General features: G+C 38.3%; 1 protein-coding gene across 2 annotated transcripts in view; it reads right to left on the reverse strand.

Annotated features, from left to right (window-relative positions):
- Positions 1-16,012, reverse strand: part of LOC108681423 (calpain-C-like) — a 91,290-nt gene that overhangs the window by 19,219 nt on the left and 56,059 nt on the right. For both annotated transcript variants that reach the window (XM_018170450.2, XM_047883244.1), the window contains 2 exons: positions 4,589-4,741; positions 144-213 (listed from right to left, as the gene is read on the reverse strand). In XM_018170450.2, coding sequence (XP_018025939.1) covers positions 144-213; positions 4,589-4,726 — 208 coding nt within the window. In that variant the 5' untranslated portion in view covers positions 4,727-4,741. The remainder of the gene's footprint in view (positions 1-143; positions 214-4,588; positions 4,742-16,012) is intronic.

Here is a 16,012-nt window from a genome sequence, read left to right on the forward strand (position 1 = left end):
TTTTCGGCCTTATCCCTGAAAATGTCCTTCTATATTCATCCTTAATCCCACTATTTGAACACATATAGAAGAATTTTATCTTCAATATGATTATGACTCAAGATAGAAGAGCAACTTCTGAACAGAATATTACAAACGCTTACCCAGCTTCCCAGGAGTGAGGTCGAACTGCGTGTGTTCATCCCTGATGAACGTTGGGTTCTGAACCAGGTCCTGTAGCACGAAACAAAAATGTTTTCAACAAGTTATTGAATATATAGTCAGGGGTAACAAATTTGTTGAACCCTGAAAGTGAATAAATAATTGGATGACTTCTTTCAATAAAAACACGCTCAATTCTGTAATTAAGCGGACAATTTCATCGACTAAACATAATAAACCTTGATCTTTTCTGCAACTATACACATTAATGTCAATAATTATTATTTATCAACTCGACAAATATATGTATTGCATTAAGTAAATCCAGCAATCTCGATCAGCTGTACAAATATACACATTGCGGCCACCCAGTCAAACCAATTTAGATCAACGTGACTAATCCAATAAATCCAATTACTCTTAATTCACCCGACAAAAATGGCTGAAACCACAAAATAGTTCTCAATTATAAAATTTTTCTGGTATTTCAAGATGCTTCTCAATTAAAAACGATTATTGGTCTCCGGGTGATAATATATTCTGGTGACATTTCTTCTCTGTGTGATGAATACTTTTTCTAGTTAGTGTTTATTTATGTATGTGTGCGTATGTTTGCTTGTTGAATTTGGCTGTTCTTATCATGCGGTCAACAACTTTGACGATTACGGTTAATTTTGTTAAGTTATCAGTTAAGTAGAATGCCCTATTGGCGGTCACTAAAAAAATCTGTGGAACAAAATCCTATAATTTGCAGAAATAAATCCACTAATTTGTCAGAGCGCATAATTTGTTTAATATTCAAAGTAATAAGTAAATTTGGCAAAGGTGCTGACCGGGACATAAAAGCTTTATAGATTTGCTATGGATTTAAAAAATAAGATGATTGCATGAAAATCTACAAAGCTTTTATAAAAGAGAACGTTTCGAAGTCCAGCTCAATTGTGAGTTTGACAATCATAGCAAGTAAGTACAATCAGTTGAAAGTTAAAAAAATTTACATTACAACCTAAAAATTACAAATAAGAGACACATTAATAATAATATGAATTTGCTCACCGAGCTGTACAATATTTCTAGGGCCGATAAAAGTGTTCATTAAAATCGTAAAAATCCCAAAGATGGAGAAAGCTCTGACAGTCACGTTTTTTCCATTTCATGCCTCATATATACCATAAATCTTGTGAACTCTAAACGAAGCCAATTTAATGCTTCATAAAATACTGTATTTTATTTGTTCAAGGAGATATCTTTGGAAATAAAAGCTTTACATTAAGGGTACTTGTAAACTAAATGCAATGATCAACAATCGAACCCAAATAATAGTTAGTTGCAGAAATGGCAACTACGTAGAGAATTGTAATAATTAAAAACACTTAAGTTCAATGTCACAAACTTCAATTTCGTAGAATTCTACTCTACAAAATTCAGTGCTATAAAATTGAAAGCTCTTATATTTAACGCTTGATAAATTATTGAAGTAGAATTCAACGCTTCACAATTTGTTCGAGTGGAATTAAATAATGCAGTATTACTTGCAGCACAATTGACGTGTGTAAATTAAAGTCTTTAAAAGGGATTAATTCGAAATTGGAATCATCAGGAAGTAATGATTCAAAATTCAAGTTTTCAAAAGGTTTTAATTCAAACTTCAAATTCTCAAGAGATGAGGAAAGCAGATGTATCACTGATACTCAATTTTTCCAAGCTAAACTGGGTCAAGATGACCCATTCAAGCTCAAAACGTGCATCGGTATTTAGAGGCGCTTATGGGCAGAAAGTGCATTGATATTTGGACAAAGAATCACTTGTGTCTTTGAGTGCAAGCGTCCTCGCTTATAAGACTCTCCCGCTGCCCCGTCGTCCTGACCGGACACATCATCTCACCACACAAAGGCTTACACTCAGGGAAATAAGCGAGACTTTGTGCAAATAGCGATGCATTTTTTACCCTTATTATTTATACATAAGGCCCGTATTATACATAATGGGTTGCAATTTTTTGTCATTAGATCGTAACCCATTTATACCCGACATAAGCGTCAATTAGAGCCACGTCCGGTCTCTACACGAGCTAAAGGTAAGGAAGTGTGTCACTATTTGAACAATGTGACCCATTTATTTCTCCGAGTGCACATCCTTCAGGAAATAAGACGCGATACTCAACGAAATGCTGTAAAAAAAAGTCGATTTTAGAGGACCGCGATGTTCATTTGTGAAGCAAAGTCCTTCGACCGAAATATCCTCAACAAAATGGACCGCAAAAATTGGCTTCGTGTACACGAGTGGAGGCAAGATTTGCAAGATTTACGCTGGTGATCGAAAACTAATCAGAATATATAAATATCAGCTGCAAAAATCGCGTGATTTTAAAATTCTTTTACATTAGATTCACATTCTACATTAGATTTACATTTTACATTAGATTTACACTTTACATTAGATTTACACTTTACATTAGATTTACATTTTTACAAAACTAATCTAAATGTTTGAAGTTGAGCTGCAAAAATTACGTGACTTTAAAATTGAATAATGGAGAAATGATTTTTAAATATTTATAATTTTGCATAATATTTTTTGAATTAGCCCAAGGAAAGAAGAAGGGATTGTTTCTCGAGTTACATATAATTGCAAAGGCTTTCTTCGAACCGGGATATCTTAACTAAAGCATGAAAAATGAACCGTTATAACCTCAGTGAAATAAAAATGATGACTCAGAAGAAAAGAAAACCGAAGCCGTAAAAAATCTTTACGTGTCGGCTAACACTAGACTCTAAAAAATTTGCATCTTGTCCAAAAATAAAAAAATCGCCGTCACGACAGGAGATGCACAAAGGATCCTCCAGGCAAACATCGTTGAAACAACGTTTAATCAACCTTTTTTGTTCAACGTTAAATTATTCAACGAGTTAATTTCACTGAAACAACGTTTACCTAATCAACGTTTTTTACGCAACGTTAAATCTTGAAACAATTCTGATTAGAAGTTGATTTCGTTTCAACGACGTTTAATCATCGTTACTTAATTCAACTTAAATCTTGAAACAACGTCTAATCAACGTAATTTTAACGTCAGACTCTTGATGGTAAAAGACTTCATCTAACCTGTGTCGTTGCAGACCACTTAGTCATATAGTCCCTCAAGTTAGTCTGTTATGAAACTAGGCAAAAGTCATAACTTGTTGATGGTTGTTCAATATTATAAGTAAAATGGAGGGACATTTCACTATTATAACCTGGCAGTCTGGGACTAGGGCCCCAAAAATCGTTTGATAATATGTTCAAAAACTGCAACTGGAAAGCCTTGTTTCGAACAATTCTTAGTAATCAATGTATTCATTTGTTCTTGTATATTACTCGCACTTCATTCATAAATAATAGCATGGGATAAAATTATCTTCAAATCATCAAAACCTATTAATAGGTTCCGAAGCTTTAAGCGGATTTTTTTAAGCGGATTAATGAGAATAAAAAAGTATCGCGGCTGAACTGAATTTTTAGACACCAGATAATTTGTCGCGTGTCGGTGTAGGCTATTAACTGTGAATCAATAAAAAAATTATAGTGCGAACATTACGGCACGAAAAATTATAATTGGATCCTTTCCTTTTATTGTACACTTGAAATAGCCCATAATACATAGTACCATTTTTCTAAACGTTTTTATATTTTTTTAGTCGGCTTTGATTCCTGCTGAATAAACTGATAAACAAGAAACTAAATAAAACATTTAAATTGTTAGTTACGTCATAATGGTTAGAACCAACCAACCCAAGTGAATGTGAATGACGAATCAACAGACGAAAAAATGTGTAAATTAATAATTACGTCTTAATGATTGGAACAAACCTGAGGCCGAACCCAAGTGAACGTGAAAGGCGAAATAACACATTAAATAAAATATTTAAATCCATAATTACGTCAACGAACCTGAGGCCGAACCCAAGTGAATGTGAATAGCGGAACCACAGACTACATAAAATATTTAAATTAATAATAACGTCATAATGGTTAAAACCAACCGGCGGCCGAACCCAAGTGAAGGTGAATGGCGAAATAACACATTAATAATATAGTTAAATTAATAATTACGTCAACGAACCTGAGGCCGAAGCCAAGAGAATGTGAATGGCGGGACAACAGACTAAAAAAATATTTGCTTTAATAATAACGTCATAATAGTTGGAACAAACCTGAGGCCGAACCCAAGTGAATGTGAATGACGAAACAGATGACTAAATAAAATATGCAAATTAATAATAACGTCAAGAAACCAGAGGCGAAACCTAAGCGGAGGTGAATGACGAACCAACAGACTAAATAAAATATTAAAATTATTAATAACGTCCTAATATTTAGAACAAACCTGCAGCCGAACGCAAGTGAACGTGAATGGAGAAATAACACATTAAATAAAATATTTAAATCAATAATTACGTCAACAAACCTGAGGCCGAAGCCAAGTGAATGTGAATGGTGGGGCTTGATGGTAGAAGACCGAGGTTTGGACGGCAGCGAAGTCAGGATCTTCGTAGAGCTCGCGCTTCCCCTGACACTGCCGCTTGATGCGCTCCCACTCACTCATCCTGAGCACGAAATTCTGGAATAAATGCAAAAAATTATTGAATTTATTCATGGAATTCAGAAATAACTGGAAAAAATTATTGAATTTTTTCATGGAATTCGGAAATAAATGGAACAAATTATGGAATTTATTCATATTCAGTTGTACAATTGATTTCAGGTTTAATTGCATACATGGATCAAGATAACAAGGTTTGCGCAAGTAAAAAACCTGCAAATATTGTAAATAAATATTGTAGTAAATTTATACATCTTGTCTGCATTAATCTAAATCGAGTGTTTCATTACTAAATTGATACAAAATTATGATAGATTTTGTTGGCCAAACTCTCGTGGAAATAATAGCGCGAGAATAAAAATTTGATTACTTGAATTACGACGAATAAAACCTGTACGTGTTGCTCTTTTTATTAGTTATATATTATGTATAATATCTATATATAAACAAATATAAATTAGCAAGCCAAAAAGCTGTACACGTGGAAATGACATCACTGATTATGACTTTCTTGCTAGCCGTCAGCATGATTAGCGTGACCGCAGCATGATACTATCATGGCGAGAAGTAGGGATAATCAAGTTATACATAGATATGCAAGCATGTCAAGCAAAAATGGAGAACATTTTTGTCCGAAAACATTGCACATAATTAACATTTATATTGTACACTTACGGGAGAATTAACAATCTAATTTTGATTGATGTTCTAGCAACTTTGTTTCAAAATACGTTGGAATAGAAAATTTATTTCGAGTTAATTATGCAAAATTCAGAATATTTTTATTATGAATAAAGTATTTCGAATTATGGGTGAAATACTCTCTACACGGTAAGCTCACTGCACGACATGCTCACTGCACGGCATGCTCACTGCACGGCATGCTCACTGCACGGCATGCTCACTGCACGACATGCTCACTGCACGACATGCTCACTGCACGACATGCTCACTGCACGACATGCTCACTGCACGACATGCTCACTGCACGACATGGTCACTGCACGACATGGTCATCCCCACTCAAAGAAACAAGTGAGGTGTTGTCCAATTATCGATGCATTTTATTACCTGGTGAGATTTATCCTGACCTAATTTAGTCCGTTCAAAAGGGCGCACCAGTGCTGGGCACAGAAAGTGTGTCACTATATGGACAACATGACGCATTTATTCCCCTGTGTGCTCATACAGAGAACACAATAGGACATTATGCCTCCGCCCTCCCCATTAATAACAAAAGAAATACGTGGGCGAATGTCACAGCCAACGAACTAGGAAATGTTGCAGTGACGCCCTGTCTTGACGGGCGCGAGATACGGGCACGAGATACGGGCGCGAGATACGGGCACGAGATACGGGCGCGAGATACGGGCTCGAGATACGGGCGCGAGATACGGGCGCGAGATACGGGCGCGAGATACGGGCGCGAGATACGGGCACGAGATACGGGCTGTCTCTTATACACATCTAGATGTGTATAAGAGACAGGTTATAACCTCAGTGAAATAAAAATGATGACTCAGAAGAAAAGAAAACCGAAGCCGTAAAAAATCTTTACGTGTCGGCTAACACTAGACTCTAAAAAATTTGCATCTTGTCCAAAAATAAAAAAATCGCCGTCACGACAGGAGATGCACAAAGGATCCTCCAGGCAAACATCGTTGAAACAACGTTTAATCAACCTTTTTTGTTCAACGTTAAATTATTCAACGAGTTAATTTCACTGAAACAACGTTTACCTAATCAACGTTTTTTACGCAACGTTAAATCTTGAAACAATTCTGATTAGAAGTTGATGTCGTTTAAATGACGTTAAATCACCGTTTTTAATTCAACTTTGAATCATGAAACAACGTTGACACAAGTTGATTTCGTTGAAACAACGTCTAATCAACGTAATTTTAACGTCAGACTCTTGGTGGTAAAAGACTTCGTCTGACGTGTGTCGTTGCAGACCACTTAGTCATATAGTCCCTCAAGTTAGTCTGTTATGAAACTAGGCAAAAGTCATAACTTGTTGATGGTTGTTCAATATTATAAGTAAAATGGAGGGACATTTCACTATTATAACCTGGCAGTCTGGGACTAGGGCCCCAAAAATCGTTTGATAATATGTTCAAAAACTGCAACTGGAAAGCCTTGCTTCGAACAATTCTTAGTAATCAATGTATTCATTTGTTCTTGTATATTACTCGCACTTCATTCATAAATAATAGCATGGGATAAAATTATCTTCAAATCATCAAAACCTATTAATAGGTTCCGAAGCTTTAAGCGGATTTTTTTAAGCGGATTAATGAGAATAAAAAAGTATCGCGGCTGAACTGAATTTTTAGACACCAGATAATTTGTCGCGTGTCGGTGTAGGCTATTAACCTGTCTCTTATACACATCTAGATGTGTATAAGAGACAGATTGTGGCCTATGCGTTGTATGTTCGTTTGCAGTATATGATACATAAGGTTATGTTATACACATGAGTTACCATGACTACGTCATCATGAATTGTGGACAGTAATAAAATTTCATAAAATTGAGAGACAACAAATTTTTATTTTGCTATAAATTAACTTATTTAAATTCATATTATACTATAAATTAAATTATTTTAATATCAGATTATACAGATTACATTTAATTAACATTTTCATNGACATGAGCAGTGACTCACTGCACGACATGAGCAGTGACTCACTGCACGACATGAGCAGTGACTCACTGCACGACATGAGCCGTGACAGAGCCGCTTTGTCACGGCGCTCAATAAACGAACTTCATCACTCAGAGTAATAAGCGAAGCTTTGTCCCAACAGCGAAATACTTTTTGCTCTAGTGTGCGTCATCCTGAACCAGTTTTACCAGGCAAAGAAAGGCTTATAAAATAAAGGGCGCATCAGAAAGTGAGTCAATACTTGGACAATATATCCCATTAATTTTCCTGGGTGTACTTGTCTAGAACAATTCATCTGGAGACGTTATGAGGAAATGGGACGCCTGATCTATGGCTTGGCACGCGAGCTGCCAAGGCGATGTCTATCAGGAGCCGGGGAACTGACAAGGCGCCAACGACAAGGCTAGCCGTGGAGCTGGCAAGGAGCCAACTACAAAGAGCCGGGGAGCTGACAAGGCGCCAACTACAAGCTGACAATGCGCCAACTACAAGGAGCTGACAAGGCGCCAAATAAAAGGCGCCGTGGAGCTGACAAGGCGCCAACTACAAGGAGCCGGGGAGCTGACAAGGCGCCAACTACAAGGAGCACAGGAGCTGACAAGGCGCCAAATAGAAGGCACCGTGGAGCTTACAAGGCGCCAACTACAAGGAGCCGTGGAGCTGACAAGGAGCCAACTACAAGGAACCGTGGAGCTGACAAGGCGCCACTGCAAGAAGCCGTGGAACTGACAAGGCGTCAACCACAAGGAGCCGTGGAGCTGACAAGGCGCCACTGCAAGAAGCCGTGGAGCTGACAAGGCGTCAACCACAAGGAGCCGTGGAGCTGACAAGGAGCCAACTACAAGGAGCCGGGGAGCTGACAAGGCGCCAACCACAAGGAGCCGGGGAGCTGACAAGGCGCCAACTACAAGGAGCCGGGGAGCTGACAAGACGTCAACCACAAGGAGCCGTGGAGCTGACAAGGCGCTGACTACAAGGAGCCGGGGAGCTGACAAGGCGCCAACCACAAGGAGCCGTTGAGCTGACAAGGCGCTGACTACAAGGAGCCGGGGAGCTGACAAGGCGCCAACCACAAGGAGCCGTGGAGCTGACAAGGCGCTGACTACAAGGAGCCGGGGAGCTGACAAGGCGCCAACTACAAGGAGCCGGGGAGCTGACAAGGCGCCTGAAGCTGACAAGGAGCCGGGAAGCTGACAAGGCGCCAGCTACAAGGAGCCAGAGAGCTGACAAGGTGTCGCGAACTGACAAGGCGCCGGGTAGCTGACAAGTCGCCAACTGCAAGGAACCAAGGAGCTGACAAGGCCCCGTGGAGCTGATAAGTCGCCAACTGTAAGGAACCAAGGAGCTGACAAGGCCCCGTGGAGCTGACAAGTCGCCAACTGCAAGGAACCATGGAGCTGACAAGGCCCCGGGGAGCTGACAAGTCGCCAACTGCAAGGAACCAAGGAGCTGACAAGGCCCCGGGGAGCTGACAAGTCGCCATCTGCAAGGAACCAAGGAGCTGACAAGGCCCCGGGGAGCTGACAAGGCGCCAACCACAAGGCGCCGTGTAGCTAACAAGGCGTCAACTACAAGGCNCAAGGCGCTGACTAAAGGAGCCGTGGAGCTGACAAGGCGCTGACTAAAGGAGCCGTGGAGCTGAAAAGGCGCTACTGCAAGGAGCCGTGGAGCTGACAAGGCGCCACCGCATGGAGCCGTGGAGCTGACAAGGCGCTGACTAAAGGAGCCGTGGAGCTGACAAGGCGCTGACTAAAGGAGCCGTGGAGCTGACAAGGCGCTACTGCAAGGAGCCGTGGAGCTGACAAGGCGCTGACTAAAGGAGCCGGGGAGCTGACAAGGCTCAACTGAGAGGAGCCAGAAAGGCGTTCCTATAATAAGTTTCCTGTCGTAAAGCTGACAAGGCGCTGACTACAAGGAGCCGTGGAGCTGACAAGGCGTCAACTGTGAGGAGCCAGAAAGGCGTTCCTATAATAAGTTTCTCGTGGTGTAAGGTAAACATCGCCCAAATATCCTTCCATGTACAGTTTCCGTCTATAACAGGAACTGTGATGACACGTAGGGCTACGAAAGAAATATTATAGCGTGGTCGTAGCGATCACATTAATATTTAAGGAGAGAAAGTTACCCTAAACAACTTAATAAGGAATGACGATAATTTAATGGGTGAGAAGTCATTTCGTAGGGCGTGTAGTTTGGTAAACGCCCATGCTCGACTACGTATATATATTTACGTCGTTATACGCAAAAAATTCAACACACTTGTACGTTCAAAGATTTGACACACTTATACGTTCAAATACTTGACACACTTATATGTTCAAAAATTTGACACGCTTATACTTTCAAATATTAGACACATTTATACGTTCAAAGATTTGATATACACACAAATTAAAGTCCCAAGCAATAGAATGGTTTACCCAAATAACAAATGTTCAATACAATATTCACGAATCCGTAATAGAAAAAAACTTTTACGAAATCGAGAACCTAGCACCGCCGGTCGAACGCATTCGACAGCCATAAGCTTGAGTATTTAAGTAAGATTTCTTAGTTTACGTTCAATAAAAATAGCATGAGTATATGTTGAAAAAACTTGTACAGGTTCCAAGACTCGAAAGATCTAGGCATGAATTTTCTCATTGACTTCGTATTTTAATTTAAAATTCAAAGTGAGATTAGTTTGCATTTCCGTCTAATAATTTCAAGTATGTTTGTTAAGTTGCATCCGAATCACTTTATTAACCAATAGCTGCCGAAAAATGAACTTTTATCTCTAGCAAATTGTCAAAAATATAGTTAGGCCTCCACCAAACAGGCTCGGACCGCGCGTCTTTTGTGGCTCAAATGGAGGCGAGTGACCGCTGAGAGAAAGACTGGCTTTGAAAATAAAAAGGGCTGAGAAAGACTGGCTTAGAAAATAAGAAAGGCTAAAATATGGCTGGCTTAGAAAATAAAAAGGCTACGTACCAGAAAAGACTGGCTTAGAAAAAAAGGGCAAAAACACTGTAATGGAAAATAAAAAGGACTACAAAAATTAGCTGGCTTAGAAAATGAAAAGGGATAAAAAGTATGTCATAAGAATTAGAAGGGGCTAAAAAAAGTCTTAGAAAATAAAGCGAGGTACAAAAAAAAGACTGGCTTAAAAAAGGGAGCGCTACAAGCCGCCTAACTTGCTTCTGATCTGCACGAAGACCCGAAGACAGAAGGAAATCTTAAATACATAGTCTTATGATAACGAAAGAAGGACGAGAAGAATTTCAATTTATTGTAATTTTAATAATACAATCTGGTAACAATAATGAGGTTAGAATGCGAGATTATAATATAGTAGCTATATCACGATTTTAATTCAAAGATTATAATCTCATGGCCTTACTGAGAGGGTAATAGGAGATTTTGCAATATTTAATCAATAAAATAGGTAATTATAACAAAACTCAGACGCGCAGCATCTCATACGCTGAATTAAAATATCTCTGATGGTTCAACTGTAGGCAGATCTAATAATGATAATTATTATTATTATTAGATTTATAGAATTTGTCATTGATAATTGCTAACTAATTACGCGGAAGAAAACAACAGAAAACTGAAGAGCTCGATTACGTCACAAGGGATAAAAAATTTATAGAATAAAACTGAAATAACCAGCTGTATGGGGAGCAAAAATTGAAACTATTTTTTTTTTAATTTTGCGGGACCAATTTTCTGCAATTATTGTAATGTATCAAATGACTCGCCTACCCACAGGCGACTTTCGTGAACCGACTGCTCTGGACAACTCGCCTGCTAACGACAGCTTTATCACTGAGAAAAATACATATGTAACTTTGTCCAAGTAGTGACATACTTCCAACAGCACAAGCAGAGACGTAGCACTAATATACGTCCTTATGCCGGACCAAACTGCTTCAGGATGACCCACATATAAGCAAAAGGCGCGTTGCAATCAGAACAAACTCCCACTAATATCTCTGAGCGTCTTTGCCTGACACTGAGATGAATTACGGCTGTAGGATAATTACGGCCAGTCTGGGGGTCGTAATGTAAGAATGAAGCTGCTGTAATGTAACAATGAAGCTGCTGTAATGTAACAAAGCTGCTGTAATGTGACAATGAAGCTGCTGTAATGTAACAATGAAGCTGCTGTAATGTAACAATAAAGCTGCTGTAATGTAACAATGAAGCTGCTGTACGCCTCAGCCGCTGGGGCTATTAGCGCGCAGTGTTGAGATCATATCGCGGGATTGCCGTCCATCAGAGGGAAACCAGCAAGAGGGGAGAGGGCAGCGGGGGCTAAATTATATCATATCGTCATGGAAGTTCAGTCAAAATTTTAAGGGGGTAAGTTTAGATATTATTCTAATTTTATGGTACGGAGATCGTGAGCAGCGGGGGAATAGTTTTTCAATTTTATATTGCTGAGATCGTTTGTAATGGGGAGGACTTAATCAAAATTCGAAGAGGGAAAGTTTCATAACATAGCGATGTCGGCGCTGAAGAGTAGGCCTGATGTGGCCTGTTGCCGATTCTTAAACTTTTCGTGACTTGTTCACAGAAGATCTAAAACCTTGTCATTTGACCGGATATTTTCAAAACTGACGATAGTTTGAAATGGTAACTAGACTTCCACCGGGTTCGATATGGTGCTATAGGCATTTCAAATCTGAACATATATTTTTCCATAGCTTTATCTAGTCTGTTCTTGAACGCGTTCATACTCGGAGCGCCGACGATGTCATCAGGGAGGCTGTTCCACATGTCGGTGACTCGAAGCGAGAAGAAATGTCGCGTGGATAAGTTGCATCGACATTTTTTCTCACTTCGAATCGCCGACATGTGTGATTTCTTTTAATTTTACTACTACAAAAAAGTAAAGCGGTCCAGTTTGAACGATGTTTTTTTTTTATTTTCAAGCTATACAGGAGATATATTTGTATTATTGATATCTATACAGCGGAGCTGTATAAATAATATTTGTAGAGTGATATATATGTATAAGGTATATTTAATTTCAAATTGAGAAGGTTATATGTACATAAGGTTATATGTCAAACTTCATATGAAATGGGAATTATATGTGATATATAGGTACTTGATTAGAAATAATTTATGGTTGTTCGTCGCCCACGAAATAGGAGATCACAAGCATATGAATTGCATACTCGAAGAAATAAGCTTTTGTAAAAAGTAAGGTATTTTAGCTTCACGAATGAGGCTTATAAACTCTGACTATATAAATACAATATATATTGTATAGTATATATACAATATACATAATTGTATGCACTCAGAAAAATGATTGTGACCTTGTCCAAATAACGATGCAATTTTCATTTCATCCTTGTGAAGGTCATCTCGACGTAGTTTGGCCCAACAATATTGCGTATCAATGATACACGCATAATGTGTGTCCCAATAATTTCTCTGAATGTATACAATTTGATGACAAAATATAGCCGTATTTAAGAGTTATTATTTGCGAATATTCAAGAATATTGAGAACTGAAGATATTACATTTGACGCGGATAAATGTAATTTTTCAAAGCCACCGAAAATGACTTGCGTATTTCGGGACAAGTGCACAACAGTTTATGATGACTAAACTATTCAAAAAAATATAGCGACCTCCATATGCGATCCAACAAATTCAAATTAAATCTATAAACGCAATATTCTTCGTGGGGCGAAATAATGTTCTTTAATTATGACGGAAAATTTTTAAGCTAAAATAAGATATTGGGCGCAAATTAGAGGAAACTCAATATAACGGATGAGTTGCACCGTTTCCAGCGACGAGCTCAGAAACGGAAGCAGACATTCTGAAGTGTAAGTTCCGAGAGCAAAACTCAAATACAAGGTTTCGTGACCAGAATATCAGCCACTGGTCATAATATTTTGTTTCAGACAAGCCAAGTTCTTGTCAAACATTGCCAACTACGAACTCAAGCGGAATGACGAGACGTTGTTACACAATGGCTGACGAAACGCGTCCTATATCACATAATACTGATCCGCGGGGGCCATACTTTCAAAACTCGCTAAGTGAACGTAAGTACTTACGCTCTATTTTCTTGTCTGTGATTGGTGGATTTTGCTTGAAAGGCCGTCAATGAACGTAAGTACTTACGCTCTATTTTCTTGTCTGTGATTGGTGGATTTTGCTTGAAAGGCCGCCAACGATTGGCTGATGAAGTTACGATCTCTTAACTTTTCTTGAAAGTATAGGAACCGATCTTGAGGTATTATTGAAGCCATGTTGCCACAAGCTCTTACATTCACTGAGGATACATTGTATGAGGATACCTGAACTCAAATGAAGGAGTTGCTACATGAACATGAGACGCGCAACATGTTTCACATGATTATAGTTCACTTGCGTGGTATTAACACTTATATAATATTTTCGTACAATTTGCATTAAACAGGTTAAGGCCGCAGACATGTCATCATACGGAAAATTGATTTTTATCAACGTCTTTACTACCTTCAAAATGGAGACGGAAACGAACGTTTATGAGTTACGAATACGAATCTGTCGTGATGCTGTTAGTAAATCGTTAGGTTCGATACAGCCGTGAAGGATTAAAGTTAGATAGAGACGAATACGAATGTGTCGTGACGCCGTTAGTAAATCATTAGATTCGATACGACCGTGAAGGTGAGACACACCCTACGAATTGAGGGAAAGATTGAGAGGGCGAATGAAAGTTATAGCGAAGTCGAGGTCATGGCGTTCACGGTCGGAGCGGCAGCAGAGAATCTGATGACATTCAATAGAGGAAGTCAGTAACACATTCTGAAAAATTTACTGGTCATATTGTGCAAATGGCATCGCACTTTCTGCATTAATACGCCATTTTGCCGGGCCAAAGTGGGTTTAATGAAGCATGCACAGAGCAAAATGTGCATAGTTATTTGTACGAAGATTCACTCAATTCTTTGAGTGTAGGCTACTGATCACGTTGAGCTCGGACAGGTTGACCTCATCTGGCACACAAGGCAAGCTCAGGCCAAATAATCACGACAAATGGATTATTTTTTGGTGATATTCATTTAATTAATAATATCAATCTAAGAGGTAGTTTATAGAGAGAGATTATCGTTAATGGAGAACTTATCCGGCAATAATAACGTGTCATTCACCCCCCCCCCCACAAAAAAAATTGTATACTTCGCTGGAAAGCAGCCCGAGAAATTCAATTAGCTGAGGTGAGCATGAAAATCTACTTTCGACAAGAGATTGGAGAAATTCAATAATATATTCTCACACATCTCATTATTAAATATAGTCTCACACTTCTCATAATTAAATATATTCTAACACGTCTCATAATTCAATATAGTCTCACACGTTTTATAATTAAACAAGGTCTCAAACGTCCCATAATTCAATATAGTCTTACACGTCCCATAATTCAATATAGTCTCACACGTCTCACAATTCAATATAGTCTTACACGTCTCATAATTCAATATAGTCTCACACGTTTTATAATTAAACAAGGTCTCAAACGTCCCATAATTCAATATAGTCTCACACGTCCCATAATTCAATATAGTCTCACACGTCTCATAATTCAATATAGTCTCACACGTCTCATAATTCAACATAGTCTCACACGTCTCATAATTCAATATAGTCTCAAGTCTCATAATTAATTCATTCTGGTCTCACAATTAAGTCTCATGAATCATCTTAAGAAGAAAATCTAGCATATGGCCGGATTTATTTTCAGGTGCATAACTTCGCCCAAGTTTCTTAAATAAAAGCATGAAAAATCAACATATCAGAGTCAACGTCATATCAGTATCAATATCATATAATATAATAATATAATATCGTTCTGATAATACGGAAGCAAGAGTAGGGTCAGAGGTCAAAACGTTTGCATTCAAAGGCAAATTCAGCGACATATTTATTTATTGCGACATTTATTTCGCCAAATATTCGCAAAATAGAACGCCATTCAATATTTATTACAATAAACAAAACGACGTAACACTTTTCCGTTACCAAGTATCAGTAATACTTACGTATATGCTTACACATGCTTGCACAAGATAAGCATATTCCATTCGAATAAAATGAGCTGTTGTTTTAGTTATTCTGCCCCAGTTTTTAATACAGATAAATTTGAATTTGTCGGATATTAATAATAGGCGCTATTCTAGCTTCTTATTTGTTTGATTGTTTGTTATTATAATAAAAATACTGGGATATTCAGTTGTTATAGAGAGAACTGTTAGGACCAGTCGCACTATATAGGATAGGATAACAGACTCTAGACTGAATGCCGTCATTATTATCAGAAAAATGTATTAGTCATATTGTCCAAATAGTGACACATCCTTTACATGTAACACCAACCTGAAATTTTTCGGGGTAAATGGGTAAGGATGATACACACAAAAGCATCGCTATAAGGACAAAGACACACTCATTTCTCAGAGTGAGTGCTCGCTAGAAAAGATCATGGGTGACAAAAGCAATCAACGAAGTATTAATGTATCACAACAATAAACCAATTAAACAATATGATCGAAAAGGAAAGTATCATTTAATGAAACGAAATTATTACACGCATATTGCGTCATGAAATATCTACTGACC

This window comes from Hyalella azteca, unplaced genomic scaffold (genome assembly GCF_000764305.2).
Source record: "Hyalella azteca isolate HAZT.00-mixed unplaced genomic scaffold, Hazt_2.0.2 contig12383, whole genome shotgun sequence".
In the NCBI taxonomy this organism is placed as follows: Eukaryota; Metazoa; Arthropoda; class Malacostraca; order Amphipoda; family Hyalellidae; genus Hyalella; species Hyalella azteca.